The sequence below is a fragment of the Drosophila busckii genome, unplaced genomic scaffold (assembly GCF_011750605.1).
Source record: "Drosophila busckii strain San Diego stock center, stock number 13000-0081.31 unplaced genomic scaffold, ASM1175060v1 hic_scaffold_40, whole genome shotgun sequence".
Classification (NCBI taxonomy): Eukaryota; Metazoa; Arthropoda; class Insecta; order Diptera; family Drosophilidae; genus Drosophila; species Drosophila busckii.
In genome coordinates, this window is record NW_022872750.1 from 50008 (window position 1) to 75885 (window position 25878).

The 25878-nt window shown below is 36.6% G+C and overlaps 1 protein-coding gene across 1 annotated transcript; it reads right to left on the minus strand.

The window, feature by feature from the left end:
* Nucleotides 1-23986, minus strand: LOC117135019 (helicase ARIP4). The gene is made up of 7 exons (XM_033294818.1): nt 21787-23986; nt 21131-21729; nt 18921-19119; nt 7322-7853; nt 5587-5707; nt 3357-3587; nt 1-774 (listed from the first exon to the last, which is right to left on the minus strand). The coding sequence occupies exons 1-7, from the start codon at nt 23967-23969 to the stop codon at nt 140-142; spliced, it is 4500 nt and encodes a 1499-aa protein (XP_033150709.1). The 5' UTR covers nt 23970-23986; the 3' UTR covers nt 1-139.
* Between the last annotated feature and the right edge of the window lie 1892 nt (nt 23987-25878).

The following is a 25878-nucleotide window of genomic DNA, read 5'->3' on the forward strand; positions in this document are numbered from 1 at the left end:
ATTTATATTTTATTTGTAAATAAATAAAGTTTGTCTGTTTGGAATGACAATCCACGTTCTTATGTATTATATAGTGCTAGTTCATAAGAGAATTTTCTAATCTAATCAATAAAAAGATATTAAATAATGTGGGTAATTTCTACTGTGAGGACCATTCATTTACTGTGTATGTACTTCCCAAGTATTGAGGTTGACGCACTGCCTCATTGCTCGGCTGAGGGTTTGGAGCTGTATTCCAGGGCTGTCTCGGAAACATACTTGAATTTATATATGATGAATTGCCGCTGTACATAGCCGATGAATGAATGTTGGAATGATATGGTGCAAAATTAAAATGACCATAAGGAGAGTAGTGGTTAATATGATAAGGTGATGCTGTATGTGTGCTCTTATTGTCATAGTAATTATAATATTGAGGAGGAAACGAATGTTGACTACTTTTACTTGAAAAGTATGGAATTTCTGTTAATTCATTATTCGGTATTACAGTCTGTGGAATTTGAGTATTTGATTGAACATTAATTGAACTATTATAAGCGTCATTGGCGGGAAATTGTGTGTGCTTATAAAGTTGTTGGGAAACTTCCGCATTTACTGGTATTTGATTTATGCTAGCTTGGCTACTTGCTAACTCCTGATCATGGCTTTTATTTTGTGGATTTTGAATTTCAGCGTTTTGATAATCCTCTTGTAAAATTATTGGTGGCTCCGTTGGTTCAATTTGCACTGATTCCTTGTTTGAATCGAGACATACGTTAACTCCAGAAGATTTTTCTGGAATAATCACAAATGCATGATTTAATTTTGAATATGCTAATAAATTTGTGAAGAGTTAAACTTAAAAATATTCTATTACTTTCAGGCCAACATTTACTGCCAAGGTACTTTCGCTCAGAGTTATACTAAAGAGCATAACTTAAAAGGTCACTTTCCAAGTTAATAAGGGGAATATACTTCAAATGAAGCACTCCAGGTAAATTCTCAAGAGATATATCGCTATGTCGATAAATACCTTAGAGGGAGCAAACATCAACTGCTACCAGTTCGAAAGTAGTAATCAAAGGAATAGAATCCAGCGTGTCGCAAAGAAAGTATCTTCGGCTTTAATCAACATAGGTTTCAAAATAAAAAAAAACGTTGTTTATCTCACCAATAAGGAGAAAATACCTCAGCCGTTGAGAGTAGAGCTCGACGCATTGTAGGTAAAAATATTGTACTCTCTTTCTGCATCGAAGAATTATTGATGAAAAGCCACACAAGCGCATATAGCCACACACACGGATATATTTTAACACTAAGTGCAGTGTGGATGGGGTGTAAAAAACGTCCACGACCATACCTGCATGACCCTAAAAAACAAAAACCGATTTCATAGACTTCATGCAAACGAAGACTTAATGCGAAAACAAACTTTAATACAGCAAAAACTTGCTGACATCTTCCAGAAAAATGCAAATGTAATGTAATGAAAAGCAGAATGTAATCTAATGACAATTTTAATACCGCAGGGTACGTGGTCGCCTATCAACCAGACGGGAAAGCCAACAGTGGCATCGGTATGATTGTAAAGAAACACATTAAACTTCATTCGCTTCCGTCTACAACCAACTATCTGTTATCTGCAAGCAAGTATAAGTCTTCACGCTTCTCAATTCCAAAGACAGAATTCATGATATTTTACAGTTATCTAAGAAACCGGTTTATCGCGGCCGGAGAATACAATGCAAAGCACACCTATTTGGGGTTATATAATACCACAACACTAAAAAATAGCGTAAATATTTTGTCTTTCGGTAGATCTACATGCTGGCCAACATCTCTAAGAAAGAAGTCCCAAAAGTCTGGTAAAATGGAGTCCCTGGTCGATTTATCATAGGATAACTGTCAAATCCTTTTGAACCTGTGCGAAGCAACCGCAGCTGATGGAGCAACAACAATTTCTTATAACCAATAAAATCAACTGGCAAGTGGACAAATTAAAGTTGGGCACAACCAACTTTTATATACACTTTATTAGAGTGTCGCAGCAAGCACTCGGTCGCACTCACAAGCTCATACACACAACGCGCCACACGTCGATTTCGCTGTAGCGTCAGTATCAACGCCACCCCTGCGTCTACAGCGAAATTTGCATGTCGCGTCAGCAAGCGCACCCCGCTGTCTATATTGAAAATTGAAATGTAAATAATTCCTAAGTTATTTACATGATCACTCTGAAATTTTCGGCATCGGTCAAATACATGGCAAGGCGTATTTGTGATTTATTTCAGATTTTTTTGTATTTATTAATTGCTTAATATTATGGGTAAAATCCGGGTGGAAATAAAAAAATAACATAATGCGTTTGGGTTTGGGTATGGGAGCACTCACGAACAAAATTTGGTTGCTCGAGCTCTAATAGTTGCTGAGAAACAGTCGCTCAGACATACAGACGGACGGATACAAATGACATGCGATGAAATCGCATTGATTATTAAATAATTGATTAATTAGTATTTACACATACATAAAATAAATCAAAAGTTATAATAAACCAAAGTCTCATTCGTAAGCAAAGACATCGTGAGCAAGACGAACGCCGACTCTCTTTGCAGCGAAACAACGCGTACTTCGCTTTCGTAGCCGAACAAACTGAAAATACTGCTTATGCTGTACCTTAGGAGCGGTCAATTATCCCAAACCCGAAAATCAAACCTAAAAATAAGTAGAACTTTCAATTACCCCAGACCTAAAAATCGAACACTTAACAACTGAGCGAGCTCGTTCTTGCTCTCCACCTCTACCGTCTTAGAGTACTGAGTGCATTCTGCAAGCAAAAGCTAGCATGCAATGGGCCGATAGACATGCAATTCGAGCGCAGCTTCAAGCGGAAAATTTAACAACACGAATAGATTTCAAATTCCAGCAGACAACTCTGATGAACTGCCACACGAAGAAGGCGTTAAAAGGAAGCCAAAGCCACCTCCGATATATATACGGGTGAAAAGCTCCAGAGCCCTTGTGAACAAAATTATAGAGCTCATTGTATAGGACAGTTTCCACATAATTTCCCTTGTACGGGGTAATATACATGAAACAAAAGTTCAAACGAAGCCGGAAAACAACTATAGAATATTATCGAAGCATCTAAGCGACACTAAAATGAACTTTTACGCATACCAATTAAAAACTTGTGTTGAGACAATGGCTTACACTTTTGACATGAAGGCAACATTTTAGAAAAATTCTTTGTTCGATATTTGAATCCATAGTTAAAATCGCGAAACACACATGAGATGGACCAATAAAATTAATGACAAATCGAATCGATCTGATCTGATTATAAAATAAAAAATGTTATCATAAGATAAACATACCTAGTTCTTTGGATTTCGATATTTCAGTATCGCCATCAGATGTAATATCAATTATATCGTCTTTGTTGCATTTTTCAGCATCTGGTCGTTTTGACGTAGTTCTGATGGCAATAATTTTTCCACTCTCCAATTGCATGTAGATTCCTTTTACAGACTTCAATACCATCACTCGTTGCCCAGCTTTTAATATTATATTTGATTTATCTGATGAATTTGTCGGTATGACAACATCTGAAAGAAATATAATTTTCATAAATTTAAATTTAGTTTTAGGATACTTTAAGACAACAATTTCATTTCTTTTTATTGAAAACATTTGCTAGAAAGTCAGATAAATAGATTTTTCATAGATTTATTATAATAACTCTAGCATGAAACAAGAGTTATCAGTCAGACACCGCATTTCTCAAATTTCGCTCCCTGTGATTATTTTGTTTTTTTAAATTAAAAAAATCGGTTTCGACGAATACGCAATACAACAAAAATAGTTTTTCCTGATGTTTTATGAAAAAGATAAATTATTAACTTAATCACAGCTTCAAGAAAAAGTTTGTTTAATGTTGTTTTAAAGTCTGTTTTTGTCAGCATGCTCGGAAAGTCTTTAAAATTATGCTCTAAAAATGTCCTTGACCCGCACATTTAATATTCAGGAAAGCCAGAGCTATCCCTGTCTACCGATATGAATAATTTCCATTTTTAATTTTTATAAAAATTGGAATTTCTTATTCACAAGTCAAAAACAAAAGTGGAAACAGTTGAAACAAAAATAAAAATAAAAAAAATTACATTTTTTTTGTTTGAATGATAGCTACTCTTTTCTGCCAAACTCGTTTTGTGTGTTTACCTTGACTAAATACACCAAAGAGTGAAATCTCTACAAATTTAAAAATCTAATTGCGCCAAAATCTACTTAAGATTGTGTTTGACCCGGCAATAGACATAAGAGATGAATCTTCACACGAACATAAGAAACAAATACCTATAAAAAAAAGAGTTAAAGATTTGAAAATTCCTTCAGCAAGAAATTAATTTCACTTCAATCGGCTTAATAAGTTTACTAAGATCTAAATTAGCTGGTGTCTGATGCTCCCCCATATTTTGATCACGATTTTCGAATGAGGTGATGCCACATTTTTAAAATTTTCAAGTAACTTAATGCTAGACACGTTAAAAATTAATTGTGCTAATTATTTATACACATACAATAAAGGCTCCCACTTTAGCCTACTTTCATCTAGATCTAGCATATTTTGAAACGGCCTAGCCTATAATTTTTCAATAATGCTTTTAGCCGAAAATCTAGAAAATTTTAATTTACATCTGGCTTATTCCAGCCATTTATCAAATCGGTATTTGTTTGAAGGCGTTAGTACTTTTGTTCACTTAAGTTTGACATAATAAGTGAGACGATGACTCTGTTTTTTGCAAAAGTTGTGATTTTCCGTAGACAATGTGCTGCGGCCGAGCAAACGGGACGATATTGTATATAAAGATTCCGGAAGCAACTATTAGATTAAATTTGTTGCATTATCTATAATTTCTGTCTCTAGCGTGGAGCAATGCTGAGATGAAGCGACAGTTCAGTCAGGTGAAATTGGTGAAAACTAAAATTTGAAATAGCATGTCATTAAAAACGTTAAGTTTTCGTAATTTTTAATTATTTCATATTATTTAATATTCTTTATATAATGCCAGATGTAAATCGAAAAAAACGATATATAAGGCAGTACGAAAATCTTTAAAAATCTGAAATAAATCACACAATTGCATTGTCATGTTTTCGACCGATCGACAATAGACCGATTGTGAAAATTTCAGAACGATCGGATGAATAAATTAGGAATTATTTACATTTAAATTTTCAATATGACGCGCCATACAAGCGACGGCGTCGTTGTTGACCGACAGCGGGGTGCGCTTGCTGACGCCAGCGAAAACGAGCTGTGACGGCGTCCGCTGTTTTGTGTGTATGTGGTCATGTTTGTTTGTGAGTGCCCTAGTCAAAGTGTATTTAAAAAATGTTCGTGGCGCCCAACTTTAATTTGTCCACTTGTTACAAAATCAATAATTAAATATGTAAATCTAATTTATTAAGAACCAAGTCAAAAAGCTTTTAAGTAATTTACGACTTCTTCAAGAGATGCATATACATATTACCATCAAAATCGCAGCAATTACGAACAAAACGGTATATATCGGACAATGGTAACTTTGTTAAAATAATACCTACCAAGTGGCAGTGTCATTTCCTGAGCTGTCATTCCTTGTCTTTGCCATACTTCGGCAGGAATCCAACGTGTAGAACGACCTCCACTTAAGTTACTATTAGATTTCATCGGCAGAGGTTTTATCTGTAACAGTGATCAAATAAAAAATATTATTTATTACTTAAAGTTTTCTTAGCTGCATATATAAGACATTACAAAATTTGCTTATTGTCTACGATAGACAGATTGTAAATAAAGTCAAAAAAAAAAAAAAAAAAAAATATGTATATAAGACATCTATATTAAAAAAAAAAAAAAAAAAAAGTTTTCTTATAGATGCAATAAGGGATATATTTGTTGGAAAATTAATACGTGTGGTGTATGAAATGTACATTCTATGAACAAATACTTATTGGGTGGGTAGTCGGTTTATATTCAGGAATTATTGAAATAAGTATATAGGTGTACTCATACTTAATATTTATGAAAACAGTACCAAATGTATAAATTGCATCCGATTTTCATCAAGTATACCACTATACCTGAGCCAAAACGTTCTTATTTTAATTATTTTTATATCCTACCTCTTTCTTAATAGGCTCAAGCGCTTATTTTTGAGCCATAATAGTAAATATATTGTATGTATTAATTTTTTCTTTTTATCAACCAACTTCATTGTACACAAATAACAACACACTTATGAACATATTGTAATATATGCTGGATGGATTCGTAAAGTGAAATTTGAAAAGTCACGTTAAAATCTATAAAGAATTTGAATAATGACAAAGTTATAGTGTAGTAATATTATCTTATGGGGGCTTTGTATGCATGACAATGTATTCTGATCATTGACTTTTTCCTTTTCAATAAGAATGACTTGCTTAAGAGATAAAAATCTGACTTTTTCACAAATGTTCAGATTTGATTTCTCATAGCCTTCGGGAGTATGATTTCCCAAGCAATAATTATCGGCATTCTAGTTAAAAAAAATGTATTGGTTGTTATCTCCAGGCTTTAGTTTGGAATTTTGAAAATGTTAAAAAAAATTGGGCGCATCAAAGATGGGTGCAGCAAACACACGAACGCACTCACAAGCACATACACACAAAACAGCTAACGCGTCAGCAAGCGCACTCCGCTGTCTATATTGAAAATTAAAATGTGAATAACACCCAAGTTAATTATCCGATCGTTCTGAAATATTCGGCATCGGTCAAGAACATAATGAAGTTTATGTCCAATATATTTTACCGCTTGATGTTCAATGGGTGTAAATCATTTAACTTTGATTTTCAAATCGGTTTTATCCGGATTGCGAAAAGATGTCGAAAAATATTGCACTACCACTACTATTGTTGAAGAAAAGAGCAATTTATCATTTTTAATTCAATTTATCAGCATTAATTCGAGGAGAAAAACGATGTAAGAATTTTACTGAGCCGATAGCAACACGCTGTGCAGCCATTGTATGTAGCAAATGCAGTGTAAATAAATATTAAATAAGGGGCTGTCCATATATTACGTAATCACGTTTTCGGCGTTTTTTGTAATTATTTCGATCATGACTAATCATTTCTTTAATTTTTATTCTATTGCCGCACAGACGATAGAGTGAGCGCTAAAACCTAATTTTTCTATCAATTCTTAATTCTCAAATTAAACAATTTATAGTAGCGTACAATTCTTTAATTTTAATGTACTGATGCAATTTCCAATCAAAAATATATCATATGTGTAAGATTGTAAAATACTTACAGATGCTACGGGTCGGGTTATAACGATTCCATCGTTGTTAACAATTTTATATTGCACTTTTCCAGGAGCATACGCCAATTTCTGATTAACCGAAGCCTTCTTTTCAAGTTCATAGCTTCTATGAGCTTGTCTTTTTTCAGCTTGCGATAACTTTCTATCTTTTTGATCAACTAATAGACTTTCATGAAGAAATGGATTTTTTGTTATGTAATTTGCATGTAATTCAACAATTTTATTAATAATTGGATCCATATAAGCTTCTGTTGAAATAACATTATCCTCTCTGCGTTTGACAGGCAAAGTATTTAAATTGTATTCGTGGTTACTTCCACTATCAATTTTTTCATCATCAGAGTTGTAATCGTGACATAAATTAGTGACATCTTTCATAGATAAATGAGCCTCTGGGTTACATTCATCAACTATCCGATCGGACATTCCTTGTTTTTTAATTTGTCGATCATATATTTTTTTTTCTAAGCACCTGTCCATAACCATTCTATAAATATAACAGGGCTTCGTTTGTCCATATCTAAAACGAATAAAAATTTGTTATTGTTTAGTAATCATTGGCACTGAGGTTAAGTACTTAATGTGATTTGTTGTAAAAAAATATATATTTTTTTATAATGAATAAAAAATCGTTTTTTAGATAGTGCAAATACAGAGAACATTAAGCACGCATCCCACGATTGAGCCATGTCCTACCGTTCGTATGTATGAGTAACAAGAACTAGGAGTCTATTGGAGGTGACACTGATTTTCAACCCGGCCTCAAATCTATTCCTAATAATATATGAGATGATTCTAAATAACCCTGTTCAATATTATTTAAATATGTAGGATTTTCTTGGATAGCGTATTAAATTTATTTCGAACATGCCTGTATAAATAATCATAATTTTAAATGTTTTAATTCATATTTTTTAATTAAATAAAATCTCATAAAGAAATCTACTAGACTTTGCCATTCGCTGTCAAGGTTAAAAGTCATATCGATTCAGACAAGTGCTAACCAAACAAGTGGACAAATTAAAGTTGGGCGCCACCAACTTTTAAATACATTTTGCGGCATCGCAGCAAGCACTTGTATGCACTCACAAACACATACACACAAAATAACTAACGCGTCACAGCTCGTTTTCGCTGTAGCGTCAGCAGCGTCGTTCGTATGGCGCGTCAGCACGTGCACCCGGCTGTCTATATTGAAAATTGAAATGTAAATAATTCCTAAGCTATTCTTCCGATCGTTCTGAAATTTTCACAATCAGTCGATTTATTTCAGATTTTTAAAGATTTTTGTACTGTCTTATATATCGTTTTTTTCGATTTGTCCTGGATATAGGAACACCTACATACCAAATTTGGTTGATCTAGCTCTTATAGTTGCTGAGAAAGAGGCCTCTGATTGTATTACTAAAATATCTATTTTAACTTTTTTAACTAATAATAATTAACACTTACTAAGGCTGGCAAAAACCCTCCAACTGAACCCTCCACGAGGGTGCCGGCTGGGCAATGGGCACCGTAGTGCCCTGGAGCAAAGAGCAACTTAGCAACCTGCGCGATGCACCCGGACACTGCGGTGTCTAGCTGAGGTTTAGTAACAGAGTCCCCTGATGGCCTTCGGGTACATCAGGGGGTGCTGGGACTAACACCATGGTTGGAGGAGCCTGGCGGTAGGCCTAAAACGCTATGGGTGAGTCCCTGACAAACAAATAATCAACATGGACGTTCAGAAGGAAGAAACACGAACTAGGATGTCAGTTCAAATGTCGGTGGAAGCAGTGGCTGCTACCACCGGCAGGCACGGGGAAGAGCAATCCTCTCTGCGTGTCGCCAGCGGCCACACCTCTACCATAGTTGGAGCAAGCCATGGTAGTTGTACAGCTACTGCCAAACAACAACAACTACAACGCAGCGCTGCCGTCGATACAGACGCAGGCTGTTCAACGGGCTCTGTTTCCTCTTGCAAGGACAGGTTCGTAAAGACAAAAGACGGCCTTAGGGCCAAAGCCAAGTACCGAGCAGCTCTCAAGATTAGGGACCGGCTCAGGAACAGTGGTATCATCTCCCCAGCAGAGAAGAGCCAACTGACCTGGGCTGAGTCCATAATTGCCGAGAGCCAGAAGTACAGTGCAGCCATATGACTCGCAGAAGGCGGAAACTTACAGAAGGTGGTCGAGATGGCCGGAAAACGGCAACGCTCCACTGAGTCGGAGAAGGCTGGTGCGCCCTCGGACAAACGCCAGAAACTACCGATGAAGAAGAGAAAGCCAAGGAAGCCAACCGCCAGTGAGGTGGCCAAACGACATCTGATCGTGGCACTCATTGACAGGAGTGAGCCAGAAGGCAAGATGTCAGCAGAGCAATGGCAGAAGGTCGAGTCAGGCCTTTTGGACGCGCTGCTGGCGACAATGGAGCAAAGTACAGCCACGCCCACATCCTTTGATGGGGCTCGCTGGTACCATGGAGTCAAGATATTAAGCTGTAAGGATGACCACACCTTGAAGTGGGTCACCGAGGCGGTATCTAAGATGGCAGCCCCATGGGAGGGTGCCAAGCTGGAGGTCGTGGATAGGAATGATATTCCATCCGTGCCGAAGGCAAAAGTATTGTTCCCGAGGGTGATGCCGACGGAACAAACACTTAAATTACTCAGATGGCAGAATCCTGATGTGCCTACGGCTGATTGGAAGGTCCTGCATGTGCCTAAGCCAACGAGCGAGGGACAGCAGATGATCATCCAGATCAACAAGGCGGCGGATGACATTCTATATCCGAGGTTTGGTAAGATGGCGTGGGGCGTTGGTAGCGTGTACCTTCGCCTTAAGAAGCGTCATCCGAAAGACAACAACAAAAACACGCTAGAGAAAGAGGAGGTTGAGCGAGACCTCGGTCTGACGATCGAGGCGATCAACAACCTGGACATGCACGACAATGCATCATCCAGTGCAGAGTCGGAGCAAGACGAGGATGACAATGAGGATGCTGACCAGACCGTGGTGGAGGTCACATCCGAGCTGGATATTTTATTTTATTTATTTATTTATTTAATGTCAACTAAGAGCAGTCGACAGCAAAAGAAAAAATATATTAGTATTTATATACAAAATAGGTAAATTAAATTTAAAGGTAATTTATAATTATTCTTTATTTTTAAAACCTTAAATATTTGGAGTGTTAAACAGACCCAACATTGTCTTTAGGATTGGGGAAAACCCAGAAAACCCAATCAGATCTGGATTAAAGTTAATTGTTAATATTTAAGTAAGTTAAGATACACCGCTTAGTAATAAACTCTGAGGTCTCTGTGTTGATAACAGAATAAAGTTTATTATAATCAGCACAGAGAACTCGAAGAGGCTTATGCAGTAAATAGTTAGTTGTGCAAAAGTTAAGAGTTAAGGGAAACAAAATTTCGAGTATACCTAACAGGAACCGAGAAATTAAGTTAGAAATTAAGAAGAATCAATTTCCCCTTTAATTAATTTAATCATGAACATGACACCAAGCATGATTCGTCGATTAGTTAAAGATGGAAGATTAATTAAAAGTAGTCTACTAGAGTAAGATGGTAGATCAACACCTGGAACCCAGTTAAAGCCACGTAAAGCAAATAATACAAATTTTTTTTGAACAGATTCAATACTAATCTGGTGGTTCGAGTATTGTTGAGACCAAATACAAGATCCATATTCCAGAATCGGTCGAACAAGAGATATATAAAGTAGTTTAGTTGTGTAAGGGTCATCAAATTCTTTAGCCATCGTTTGATAAAGCCGAGAACTTGAAATCGCCTTACTGACAGTTAAGGGAACATGTTTGTCAAACTTCAGCTTACTATCAAGGAGAATACCCAAGTCATTAACCTCCGATAATCTGTTGAGAGGCAATTGATCCATGTAGTAGTTGACGATGTGAGGCGAGTGTCTATGGAATGACATAACTTTTCATTTAGAGCAATTAAGTTTTAATAAATTATTTTTGCACCAATTAAAAAAGCAATCAAGATCGGTCTGCAATAAAATACTGCATGACATGTCTCTAAATGATAGACACAGCTTCAAATCATCAGCATACATCAAAATATTGGAATGCATAATGACTGAGGGAAGATCGTTAATAAATAGGTTAAAGAGCAAAGGACCAAGATGACTACCTTGAGGGACACCAGACGTTACGAATACTGGCTTGGGAAAAACAAGAAATATGTAAATACGCAATAATATTCTCTCATTAGGAAAAAGTTTTATTTCTTTTGTATTGTAAAAATTACCGAATTGAAGAAATGAAAATAAGCGAACAATTAAATCAAATAGGAAACACATTTTACTAAATCAGTATTAAAATACATAGAATCATTTTGTTGTGAAAACCTTTGATTACCATTGACGAAAACTCAAGTAGATTGGTGGTAGTAGACTTATGTTTCACAAACCATGTTGGTAAGGTGATATAATTGAACTACAGAAATGCATTAAGTTGAGGATGTAATAATTTTTTCAAAGAAGTTTAGGCGTAGCAGACAATTTTGATATACCCTATAGTTATTTACATAACTTCTAGGGCCATTTTTATGGATTCCTTCCAGATTGGAGGCAAATAGGAACATTTAACGCACAAGGCAAATAATCTATGTAAAAGTAAATATTTAAGTACGCAACCTGGTACACCATCTGGTACTGGAGAGAACGTAGGTTTCATTACATTTAGTTCACGCAATACTGAGTCTTCGTTAATCACAGGCTCCGCAACAAAATTAGATTTGTTGATGTTATAAGGGTAGTGTGTATGGGAAAAGTTGTTAGTGACTGAATAGGTTGTTTGAAAAAAGTCTGCAAATAGATCGGCTGATGCCTGATCATCATTTGCAGTAGTATTTTCATAAGAAACATAGTTAGGTATTGAAGACGATTTACGTTTAGAATTTACAAAATTATAAAACTGTTTAGGATCCTGAGCAAACTGAAGCCGACAGCGACATAAATAATTGTTGTAAAGTTGAGAATTTAACAAGTTAAAATTGGATTTAGCAGTAGAATAGCGCAAAAAATCAATACTATTCCCTGTACGTTTGTATCTTTTAAAATAACGCGATTTTATATTTTTTAAACCCGCTAACTCTCTAGTAAACCATAAAGGCTTTTTAGACCTACTAGGTTGCCTACGAGGAACGGATTGTTCAAAAAAGGTATTTAAAGGCGTTATAAAAAAGAGACAAAGCAATTTCTAAGTTATTGCTGGGAAAAAAGTTAGACCAGTCATGATTTATAATAAGGGTTATTTAATTTATTAAAGTCGTTTTTTTTTAAAGAAAGAGGCTTAGGCGCTGCTGTAGGCTGCACGGTTTGCTCAAGAGCCGGTAACTCTATAAGTAATTCTAAAGTTGGGTGAAATACATCTTCGGGAAGCACAATCGGATCTATTCTGCTAACTGCGTTAGCTGAATGATCCGATACAAATATAAGATCAAGAAATCGGTTGTTACAATTAGGAACATTATTTATTTCAAAGTGAAAGATTCAGTAAATTATTTATGAACTCGTAGGAACTACAAAGTCATCCATAGTGGACCAAGATATTTCTGGTAAATTAAAGTCTCCTAATACACATAAATAATCCATTTCAGATAGCTTAGAGGATATTAATCGTATATTAGATAGGTGTTCATTATAAATTGTAACATCCGATTGAGGTGGAATATAGGAGCAGGTTATATAGAAGGAAATTTGACAAACAGTCACTTTAACTGCAACAAATTCAATATTAGATAAAGAACAAATTAATTCCGATAAAAGGTCGGACGCCACCACCACCCCGTGACAGACGGTCACATCTATAAGTGGTATATTTATTTCTGAAAATTGTTGAACTAGAAATTTCAGGCTTTAACCAGGTTTCAGTGAGGCAAGAACATTATAATCAAAATAAATACATATATATAGTTTAGCTAATTTAGACTTAATACCTCTAACATTTTGATACGCTAAAAAAATGAAGAAGTTAGTTTTTTGCATCATTAGTAGGCTTAGTAGGTTTCACTGTAGAAAAATTTAATTTTGGTCTGCTTTTAGTTTTAAATGTAAATTCTTTAACAAGCAAGTCTTGTGGCCAGAAAGAACTACAACAAATAGTGTGGAATAATTCTGGTGGCACATTCAATTTAAATGAAGATATTTGTCTAGAATATTTAAATTTAAATTTTTCTACAGTGTTAGGAATCTTTGATTGAATGTAAGTAATTACATCTTCAGTCAAAGTATCCGGGTGAAGCCTAGAAACAAAAACTTGTTTCCGTAAAGGTACAGCTAATATGTATGTCGCATAAACCTAGACATGTCGGCCTCAGCGATCTAACACTCTTTTTAACAATTTTAGATGACGGACCAGCCTCATCATCATTTATAACAATACTAGGGCAAACTGCAGTAACAGGTGTACTGGACAGTTTACCAATGTTACTTCATTTGTTTTTTTAGGTGTTACTGCTGGTGCCAACTGGGATTCGTCTAAAACTTTATGAGCTTTAAACTGAGTCTCCATACTTTTAAACTCATCATTGAGTTTATTAAAACTCTTTCGCTGAGCATAAAAATTAAGCTTAGTATGTCGCATAAACCTAGACATGTCGGCCTCAGCTTCACGACAAGATTCACATGACCATTTTAAGCCGGTCTTGTTCATAATGGAATCTTTAACTTTAATCGTGAAGCCTGCACACTTCACATGTATAAATTAATCGCACAGCCAGCATCCGATGCACTCAGCAGTTGCATCGCTTTGGCATTAACAATTTAGCATCGCTTTGGCATTTGCAATTTTTAATGCAGCAAGCGAACATTTTAACTAAATGTATATGCTCTACGAGAAGGGTATGTGAGTAACAAAAATATTAACAGCTATATGCAACGACTAAGAGCGCACAACTAAGAGAGTACGTTAAATGAGAGCGTTAGTTAGTTTTGTGTGAGCGCAATTACGAAAAATGCAACAACAAAACACACACTATTGCAAGCACCGTTCTAAAAAATAGAAAGCACAAGAAACAGAGAGTAAGCTGGAGAGAGCGTATAAAAGAGATGCTCAAACCAACAAAAACAACACAGCAATAAAACCGCGAAAACAATTGTTAGTTTATTTATGCCACTGAAACAACTAAGCAATAGAATACTTTTACCAATCTTAATATGCACTCTTTCACCGTGAATATCACTACTAATATGCTAGTTTAAATACACTAAAACGCACAGATCAATCAATTAAATGAGAGTAACAAAAAATACGTCCGTTCACAGCGAAAGCTAAGTACGAATGTACTTATCCAGCTGAATCTACATAAGAGCAAGCTGGCATCGGCGGAGCTCCTACTCACCTTGGAGGAGGAGTCCGCAGATGCAGCCTTAGTCCAGGAGACCTGGATAGCGTCGGGCAATAAGGTCTCCGGGCTAAACTTCACTAACTTTAATACGTACTACCCGACAACGGTAAGCAGAACGAGAACAGCCATCCTTGTTAGGAAGGGTATCTACGCCTTACCTTATGTCCTAATTACAGCACTGACGATCTAACGGTCGTGGCGCTAGAGGGCGACCAAAGACGAGCATTTGATGCTGGCCTCGGGCTATCTAGCACACGACAAACCAGCATCTACGGATGAACTGTGGCGGCTGGTACACGAGACGAAAGAAAGAGACCGGATGCTCATCGTGGGCATGGATGCGAATGCACACCATGGCATCTGGGGAAGCAGTGACACCAACGTGAGGGGTGAGTCACTATTAGAATTTTTACTGGAGACTAATGTAGGTATAGAGAACGTAGGGGAGGAACCTACGTATGTGGGCCCAACCTCCTCTAACGTACTAGACTTAACAGTAAGCTCAGGTAGGAAAGTAAAAGTCACGGAATGGAGAGTACTCCAAAGACCCTCATTCTCTGACCATAAATACATACAGTTCGCTTTCAAATATAATGGCAACAAGCCCAAAGCTCTATACAGAAACCCTCGGAATACCGACTGGGAAAAATACAGAATAAAAATTAAAACTAGTCTAGCAGAGTGCCCAAAAATTGCATCTGTAAACTGCCTGCAGAGAACGGTGGGGTCTCTAGGGGGCAAAATACTTGACGCATATAAGGCTGCATGCAGACCATCTAGGCATAAACGAAATGGGAGACCACCATGGTGGACACCACAACTAAAGAAAGAGCGTAAAGAGGTCCAGGAACTCTTCAATCTCGCCAAACAGGCAGACGAAGAAACAGTCTGGAACGAATACAAAATCAGAGTACGACAATTCAAAAAAGAAGTAAGGAAAGCAAAAAGAAGCTGCTGGAGAATCCTTCTGCGCAAGCATAGAAAAGGTCTCTGAAACAGCAAGGCTTAGAAAGCTCTTATCGAAACAACCGGCAATCCAATGCCAACTCAAAACAAGTGACGGAAGATGGACGGAGGGCAGTGAGGGGGCGCTAAATGCCCTACTTGCAGCTCACTTTCCGGGCTGTACAGAAGTACCAGAAGAGAATGAAACACCCGACACAATGGTGAGCGAAACGGTTCCTGGAGAACTAACTGATCCCACCAAAATACGATGGGCAATCGATTCATTTTCGAGCTATAAGTCCCCAGGTATGGATGGAATAATCCCAGCCATGCTAAAGACTGTCAAGGAAGATGTAACGCCATGGCTGAAAGCCATATTTGAAGTATGTCTGCGGTTTGGTCATGTGCCTGTAAGCTGGAGGACAGCTCGAGTTATATTCCTGCCAAAAGCAGGCAAATGTAACCAGGGGAAACCGAAGGACTTCAGGCCAATAAGCCTCACCTCGTTCATGCTGAAAACAGTCGAGAAATTCCTTGAGATTCACATCAAGAATTCGGAGGGATTCAAACTCTACACAAATCAGCACGCGTACACCAAAGGGAAATCAGTGGAAACGGCGCTGCACTCAGTGGTCAGTACCATTGAGAAAGCACTGTACCACAGAAGCAATAATGAGAGGCCTAGAGGCCAACTCGGTAAACCCAGCGGTGAACTCGTCGATCAAAAACCTGTTGAGCTGCAGAAGAGTTCAAGCGGAGTGGGGTCCAGCAACCATGACCAGGAAGGCGCATAGGGGAACACCACAAGGGGGTGTCCTGTCGCTTCTACTATGGAACATGGTAGTGGACGAAATAATAAACAACTTTGACAGGAAAGCACCCAAGATAACTGCCTATGCGGATGACATATGTATAATTATCACGGGAAAATGTCCATCGACCATCAGCTCGGTCATGGAAGGAGCACTAAAAGAGGTGCTAAGGTGGGCCAAAAGAGCTGGCCTTGACATCAATGCAGACAAATCTGAACTGGTTCCTTTCACTAAGAAGTATAAAGTTCCCAGATGGATTCCGCCAAAAATAAAAGACATACAACTAATACCGTGTAAACAGGTAAAATACCTAGGCGTAATACTGGACTCAAAAATTATATGGAGGTCTAATGTGGAAGACAGGGTGAAAAAGGCTACTGTGGACTATATACATCACAAAGGATGTTAGCTAGTACATGGGGTCTATCACCCCGTCTTACGCACTGGATCTACATCTCTGTAGTGACACCGATTCTGCTCCACGGTATACTAGTCTGGTGGGAAGCCACACAAAAATCAACATATCTCAAAACAATGGAGAAAGTGCAGCGGCAAGCGCTAGTCTGCATAACGGGAGCGCTGAGAACAACTCCAACGAAAGCGCTAGAAACAATAATGGGTGTCCTCCCTCTCGACATCCAAGCACGCCTAACATCGAAAAAGGCAGTGCAACGCCTAAGTGCGACGGGTAACATAAGAACACAACCCTTCGGACACAGCTCATTCGGCAATGGGTCGGAAAGACTAACTGACTATATAACTCCCAGGGACAACTTCAAAAGTATCCCTACTATGCAGGGACCTAATGACTGGTGTTATGGTCTTAACCAATATGCGACCAACGTGTTTACAGACGGCTCCAAGATGGCTTCAGGTGTCGGAGCAGGAGTCTATTGCGCGAGACCGGAATTAAGGCTCTCGCACAAACTACCTGACTACTGTGGCATTTTTCAGGCGGAAATATTCGCTTTAAGGAGAGCCGCAGAAGCGATTCAAAAGCAGCTAAGGTCAACACGAGGTTCAATTAACTTCTTTGTAGACAGCCAAGCTGCTATTAAATCACTCCAAGCAGCGCAAATATCATCCCGAAATGTCATGACCTGCAAGGAAGCGATTAACAAACTAAGCATATCAAAGAAAGTGTGTATCTACTGGGTACCAAGCCATCAAGGCATAGAAGGCAATGAGACGGTGGATGCTCTTGCCAAAAGCGGAACAAGACAACGAAATATTGAGGACCAAATCAGACCTCCACTAAGATCTCTATATAGCGATATGGAGAGCAAAGCAACAACCGAAGCAGAACTAAGGTGGAACAGCACAACCAACTGCAAGACGGCAAGAATAATGTGCTTCTCTGGGAATGATAAACTCACCAGATTCCTGATACAACTACAACGAAAAGAGTGTAGACTTCTAATAGGAATACTAACGGGACATTGTTTATCAGCGTCCCACGCGAAGAACCTGGGCCTGATAGAAGAGGTCAGCTGCAGAAAATGTAACGAGCCAGGAATCAGGGAGACCCTAGAGCACCTGTTGTGCAAGTGTCCGGCACTTGCAAGAACGCGTATAAAATACCTAAACAAACACGAGATCCCCAACCTAGAAGCAGCAGCGAGGACAAGTCCCTGCTCGCTGTTTAAGTTTGCAAAAAGCGTCAACATATTAAACGAACTGTGCAACACCTAAACGCTCCGTGACAGACTCCGGCGACACTAAGGACCAAAACTGGTCTATGTGAGGCCACTGTATGGTGGCCTACCGGTTTAACCTAACCTAACCTATGGGGTCTGGCCACACCTCCTTCTCCCTGTTACATACATTTCAAGCAAACTTCATAATACCCTTTTTCCATTTTTTACAAAAATGTCAAAGTGTATAAAAAGGGATTTTGAAGACATTTCCATTGATACTAATATGTCAATAACAAATGTTCAATTGGCGAGTACCTTCAACTTTAGTTTTGTGAAAATACTTTTGACTACCCTTTTATTTATGAAATTTTAATAAAATGATATTTCAATGTTTTACCTTAAAAACAAAACCTCAAAATTGCTCTCATAGAGCAACAGCAAACCCCAATTTCGGTTTCTTTGTGTACTTGGATTGAACACAAGCCCAACACAAGACTGCTTGCTGAATTTTTACGAAGTAAACAGTCTTGAGTAAGCACTGACCCGAAATACCGATAAGTAGAACAAAAACGATTTTTGGGGGTCATTTCACGACAGTTTCACAGAAGTCTGACTACAAAAAAAGGGACTATTATTGGCAAATGGATTTCTATACTGTTTCTTTTATTTCATACTTATATTGTACACAATACCATCAAAGGTCTGTATAGATGAATCCTAAAATAATTTCTACATATTACTCACCTATAAATTCTATATACAGCTTGAGTATCATCAAAGGTCTGTATAGATGAATCCTAAAATAATTTCTACATATTACTCACCTATAAATTCTATATACAGCTTGAGTATCATGACATGGATTCCAGCTGGCATCAAATATAATAACTCTATTTGCTCCGGTTAAGTTAATACCCAATGAGCCCGCTCTTGTAGATATTAGAAAAAGCTTTACATTCTTATTCGAGTTAAATTCATTTACGAGTCTTTCTCGTTCTTGTGATGAAGTAGTACCATCTAACCCTAAATAGTAATAAAATATAGAAAAAAACAATATGATATTTTTTAATATTAAATTTTATTGCAATCATTGATTTATATTTTAAAAAATTTACTGTCTTTCTTTTTTTTTAATCATGAAGGCAAGTGTATTAAATAAATAAATTTGCTCTGCAAAAATATATACATATGTATACCGACCACAGATCGACAAGGGTGTACCAACATAGTAAGTGGTCTGGGTAAGTACCTAGTCATTCTACGTACTAGTCATTTTGACTGCATGTTGCTGCTGCTCAAAAATTTTTGATTGTTTGAGTTTTCCCTATGTACTGTCAAAAATTTATTCACATTAAATAACATGCATATAGTAGTATGTACGCAAGCGACAAATTAGGAAACCGATCGCTCATTTTCCCACAGACCATGATGTTTAGACAGACACCAAAATATTTAGGCATCTTTAAAATGTTAGGTTATCGGGGCGATTCAGAATTTCAAATCAACCTGAACCTGAAATCAACCCCACAGACTTTTTGTTGTCAATTTGTATAAAAAGTACTAATGTTTAGAAAGGTCATCCAATTTCTAATATGCCTGTATTTCAATATTAAACATTATTCAATTTAAATTTTTTGAATTAAACAATATTTCTAATAAAATCTACTACACTTTGCAAAGTTAACAAATTAAAGTTGGGCGCCACCAACTTTTAGATACACTTTGACTAGGGCACCGCAGTCAGTAATGCACTCACACATACACACAAAACAGCGGACGCGTCAGCACGTGGCTATAGCGTCAGCAGCGACGTTTGTATGCGCGTCAGCACGTGCACCTCGCTGTCTATATTGAAAATTGAAATGTAAATAATTCCTAAGTTATGTATGCGATCGTTCTGAAATTTACACAATCGGTCGAGAGCATGACTAGGCATTGTGATTTATTTCAGACTTTTAAAGATTTTCGTACTATATATTTATATATCGTTTTTTTCGATTTGCGGGGGAGGGGGGAGGAAATAAAAAATAAAAAAAAGCGTAGTGTCCTGATATAGGAGCACCTACATACCAAATTTGGTTGCTCTAGCTCTGCTGAGAAACACGCACTCATACAGACAATTCGACTTGCAGATCAAGAATATATATATTTTGTAGTGTCTGCAACGCCTTCTTCTGCTTCTGTTACATACAATTGCACAACTTCATAATACCCTTTTCGATTTTTTATAAAAATACTATTGCACAGGTATGATTGCAACTCTTTCAAAAGACTATTCCCATCTCTTACTCTATGGATGTCACGAAGTATATACAATCACATCTATACTTGTATAAATACACATGTCCGGTTTTCCAAAATTTTTAGGGAAATTTCGAAATCTGAGTTGGCCAAGCACATTTCAAAGTCTCCTAACGTCCGTCAAGCTATTATAGTCAGTTTAGTTTTATCAGCAGCATTTGTTAAATCTGTATACACAGCAGACATCGTGGCTACAGCGCTAACGTGCTGTGATGCTATCATGCTAATGTTATGTTTATGACAAAATTCACACCCTAAATTAATTCAGATTATAAAGAAGATGCATTGAAGTTGGGCACAGGCAGAGGCAGCAAGCATACGTACTCACTTACATCCACATAACATTAAAAGCTTCACAGCACGTTTTCGCTGTAGCGTCAGCAGGGAAGACAGGGACCTTTGGCATGGTGTGTCAGCAAGCGCCACTGCATAAATTGTATTTACAGTGTTTAACAAGTTTTATATTGACAAATCACTCATGACTCTATGTCACCTACAATGAACTGCGGATGATTTGAATGTGTTTCGAAATTCTGTGTTATCCGTGACAAAGTTGACCTATGAGCAATAGAGTATCTGGCAGTTTAATTTAATTCAATTCAACAAGGAGAAACTTTGCCTTTAAAAAAATTGTTTAGAATATTACTTAATCAACTACACTGCTAAGAATACTTCATTCATGTTATATATGGATTCACAAATATAATTAAGAACTCAACATTTATATACTCACGAAAATAAGAACTGTTTCGCATCCACGGGATTGCACTGCCTGGTACCATGGTTGTTTTAAGAAAACCTTCGATCAAATTTAAAGTTAGTAGACTTTGACTGAACAACAATATTCGATCACCCAAGCGTAAACTCTCTTGTAATATACAAAAAAATATTTCCATTTTCGGTGAACTGGATATTTGCTCGGACACGTAATCTTTCATTATTTCTAAAGCCCATGAACATGAAAACTCGTCATTTCGCTTTGGTCTTAATGCTTTTCTATTCCCTTCATTAGCTTTAACGCTTGTCATGTTAGGAATAGTATTTTCAATTGCTTTAACCTCCAAGTATTCAATATCTTTTTGTGGATTAACAGTTATAATCGGGATATTTCTCTCTACTGTTTTTATTTCATTTGTATCCAAGTCTACAATTTCGGAAGAACCAGTTATGGGTTCAAAATCTTTCGCAACATTAGAACAAGTCTGCTTTAAAACTTCAACGTAACTTGGCTTTGAAAGTATATTTGTATCGAGCCAGTAGTTGTTCTTTGCTTCAGTGTAGGGGCCATAATTAGATTCGATATCTTTTTCCATGTTATATTGTCCAGAAGTACTGTGAAGATATATATTTTACATTCGTATATATTAGGGGATTATACAAGTTACCAACCTTTTGTTGAAATAGCCTTTATTTAAATCAGCGCTTTCACCAGTTGTATAAATATTGTTTTTCTCGTCTTTTGCATCCTTTCGCTGTTGCTCAAATATTTGTTGCTGGATTGGTATTGATGGGATGCTTTCCGTAATTTTCAAACTTTCATCTGTGCCAGCGATTTTCGCATTTTTTGCAGATTCTTCGTCAATGTCTAAATCTAAATCAGTCTCACATTTTTTTAAAAAATTATATAGAACATCTGGGTGATTCCAAATTTTACAACATACAGCGAATGCTTTTAGGGGATTCGGAAATGCTTTTGTTCTTACAACATCTGTCATAAAGGTATCATAAAGTTTTCGTTGAAAAGGTGTCATTCGCACAAGAATAACATATTCCAATTTTTGCGGCAATGTGCTTTGCAATACAGTGTGAGACCGCCGTTGCACAAAGCCTAACAACAAACTATGAAGGACATGTGCCCTATACCTCATTAGCTTTATATCATCGGGAGTTGAATCTACACATTGTCCATTTTGTATTGGTCTCTCAAACATATTGCAAAACTCAGTTCGAGTGCCTAAATAGTTAGGACGTACAAAATCTACCATGCACCAATATTCTAATAAATTATTTTGAAGGGGATATCCAGTTAAAACTATTCGACGACGGGTTCGAATTTGTTTCAAAGCAAGTGATATGCCAGCATGTGAATTTTTAATTCTGTGTCCTTCGTCACAAATAACTAAATCTGGACCAGGCTTCACTAAAGCGTCGTACACCGAATTCATTAAATCTTGACTTGGATCGATGGTGTCATTTAATTCCGCCTTTTTCCCTCTCTTTTTACGAGTTGTAACTAATTTTAATGCAAGTAGACGAAAAAGTTCATATCCAATCAGCAATACTCCACCATTGCGAGTCCAATTTAATATAACTTTTGCTCTAGCTGTTAAATTTTTTTGTTGATCATTCAACACAAATATCTCGAAACTTCTTGGACGAATATTACTGTCAGCAGACTGGCGAGGAATCCACATATTAAATTCACTTAACCAATTTTGTAACGTGTTAATTGGCATAACGCATAAGACCGTTTTTGCTGAGGTGTGTCTTAAAAATATATCACAGAAGGAGACAACTTGTAAAGTTTTGCCCAATCCCATTGAATGGGCAAGTATACAGCCAAAGCCACTTGATTTATTGAACCGCCGTGTGGATTCGATTATATTATCATATAAAAATCGTACACCTCCAATTTGATGAGGTTTTATTACTTTGGCAATTTGAGGAGCTAAGTACAATGTCTCTTCTCCTTCAGGATGTGCAATATTTACAACAACTCTTCCAAATTCATCGTGAATATTATAAATATCTTTAACATGCATTCCACTATTTGTAGCATCATCGCTTTCATTGCAATCTTCTTCTTCAGATAACAATATGCAGTCGTCATCAGAACTATCGTCAATGGTAACAACTTCGTCAAAAGGTTCAGTACTGGCTTCCTTATCTAAAACATCATCAATACTGCAACTTAAGCTACTGTTTGATTCATCACATGTTACTGATGTAATATCATCTTCAGGCAATAAAATCGGCATATTGGTACAGGTTTGAGGTGCACTACCTTCAGAGTCATCAGCGCCTTCCAAGTTCAAAATGCGAAAAAAATTTTTGTGGACGACATTTTTTCTTATTTCTCTCATTGATTTTTGTTGATCTGCAACTCTGGCTAATCTTTCGGACTCTTCTCTTTGCGCCGCAAGTGTAGTTGTATCTAAATGATTCTCATTCATAACATCGCGAATATTTTTTCTCAGATGATTATTTTTTTTTTCTTCTGTGATTGTCAACATTCCTTTTTTAGAAGAATTTTCATCTTTCATTACAGTATTTTTTCGCTTTTGCCCATGGGGTATAACAATTGACTGTTCAATATTAGGCATTTGAATATTAGGTGAGCTTTCGACATTAGAATTATTAGGGAATTTGTGTACTTCCGAAGATAACATAGCGTTTTCTGCATTATTTGCGTCTGCATATAAAGCGTGATTATTTATTACCATCTTAGAATCATTCGATAATAGTCCCGGTGGCTCATAGTTAAATGCACTTAGGCAAGGGTCTGAATTAGCCATCTTTTGATTTCTTATCATATGTGAATTATTAACCAAGGAGATATTTTCATTTTCCATAATAAAATCTTATTTACCTAGAAGAAAACAAATAAGGAAAATAATGTTAGTATTACTTTTATGTCGCATTTGAAGCATAATTTGTCGATATGCTAGAAGCCTTTAATAATTCGGCTTAACTCATTAGAATGCGTTCGGATACCGAAGCTATAAATTTTTTCTGAAAACCCTGTTTTGTGTTGCAATGAATAAAAATACGAAAAAATATTCATCATAACTAACTGTTTTTCAGCAACTATAATCAAATTTTGTATGTAGGCGTTCGTATACCCAAGCCACTAAGCAAAGAACACACGCTTAGTGGCCAAACACAATCACTTTTATTTTTTATTTTTATTTCCTCCTCCCTCTCCCGCAAATCCAAAAAAAAAACGATTTACGTTCACGTTTGCTGCGATGCCCTAGTCAAAGTGTATGTAAAATTTGGTTTCATTTGTCCACTTGATTTGATTGCATTGCCCTACTTATTATAAATATATATATACCATATCATATTAATAGGTACACACATCAACTCAGACCTTAAAGTAAAAAAATTAATTATTTCACACTAAAAATTTGGACTCATTTATCTTTAACTATTTGTTTTTAATAATATAAATAACATTTTGAAGTGGTCAACACAATCCCCCGACCTAAGCCCCATAGAAAACTTGTGGAAAGGCCTAAAAAAGAAATTGACAAAGTAAGCATTATGGGATAGTGTCCAAAAATTGTGGTATGCACACCAGTAGAAACCTGCCAGGCTCTTATTAAGTATGCAAAAAAAAAAACATGAGATAGAAAATAAAATTTTTTTTCATAAAAAAACACAAAGTGTATTTATTACCACTGAAAACGTGTCTGACAAGGAGACACCACGACGTTGGGGTCACCGATTTGGCAGAAATTTGGATATGTTATATCCCTAGGTTAATTTAGTATGCATGTGCAATATTATGACGCGACGGCCAAGGATTCGTCCTTAAAACGTCCTTAAAGTTTTGCACTAGGAGTTAAATAATCATAAAGTTGTGCAAAATTCAACTGTCAAGATGGCGTAGTGAGTAGAGTAGCAGGATATTAAGCGGGAGATCCGGTGTTCGATCCCCCGGTGCATGGAAATTACTTTTTATTTAATTTTTTTACAATTTAATTTTTAATTTTTTTAAATGTATATTCTTGAAATCTTATTCACAGAAATAATATTTGTAATAAAAACAAATAAAACACAGATTTTCTGTGCACCAGGCATGTTATAAATTCAGAATTTTTGCAAAGGCACTTTAAGTTTTTCTGGTGAGAAACATGCTTCATTGCCATTTTGGAAAATATTTCTTTCGGTCGTAAGTTTGCTAGCAAACCATGCATATTGAAGCATGCATTCTTCTTTTGAGCATATTTGTCTATTATTTTCAATTAACAAACAAAAAGAAAATAATTTTGGGCTCGAAAAAGTACAATTCCTCTACAAAAGCTCCATTTATAACATGTGCCTGGTGCACAGAAAATATTTGGTTTTATGTCATATATGACTTTTGTGAATAAGAATAAAAAATATATATAAAAAATAGAAAAATAATAAATTGTAAAAAAAATAAATAATAATAAAAAAAAAAAATTGCGTGCCGGGAATCAAACACCGGATCTCTCGCTTAATATCCTGTTACTCTACCCACTGGGCCACTTCCACAGTTGAAGTTTGTACGACGTGGTGATTAGTAAAATAATGTAAAACTTTAAGGACGAATCCCTGGCCGTCGCGTCATAATATCTTACACTCCCACTAAATAGGCCCAGGGTTATAACATATTTAAATTTCAGCCAAATCGTTGACCCCAACGTCGTGGTGTCTCCTTGTGAGACACAAAATGATCTCTTTTTTTATATACTTTGAAATTTTTGTAAAAAATGGAAAAAGGGTATGTTG

Bases quoted from the DNA above. Each gene is read 5' to 3' on its own strand.
- LOC117135019 (XM_033294818.1), bottom strand. From the start codon at position 23,969: ATGGAAAATGAAAATATCTCCTTGGTTAATAATTCACATATGATAAGA. The intron at 19,120-21,130 runs GTGAGTATATAA...ATTACTATTTAG, and splicing joins GCGAAACAGTTCTTATTTTC to GGTTAGATGGTACTACTTCA. The intron at 7,854-18,920 runs GTGAGTAATATG...TATTCGTTTTAG, and splicing joins GCTGTATATAGAATTTATAG to ATATGGACAAACGAAGCCCT.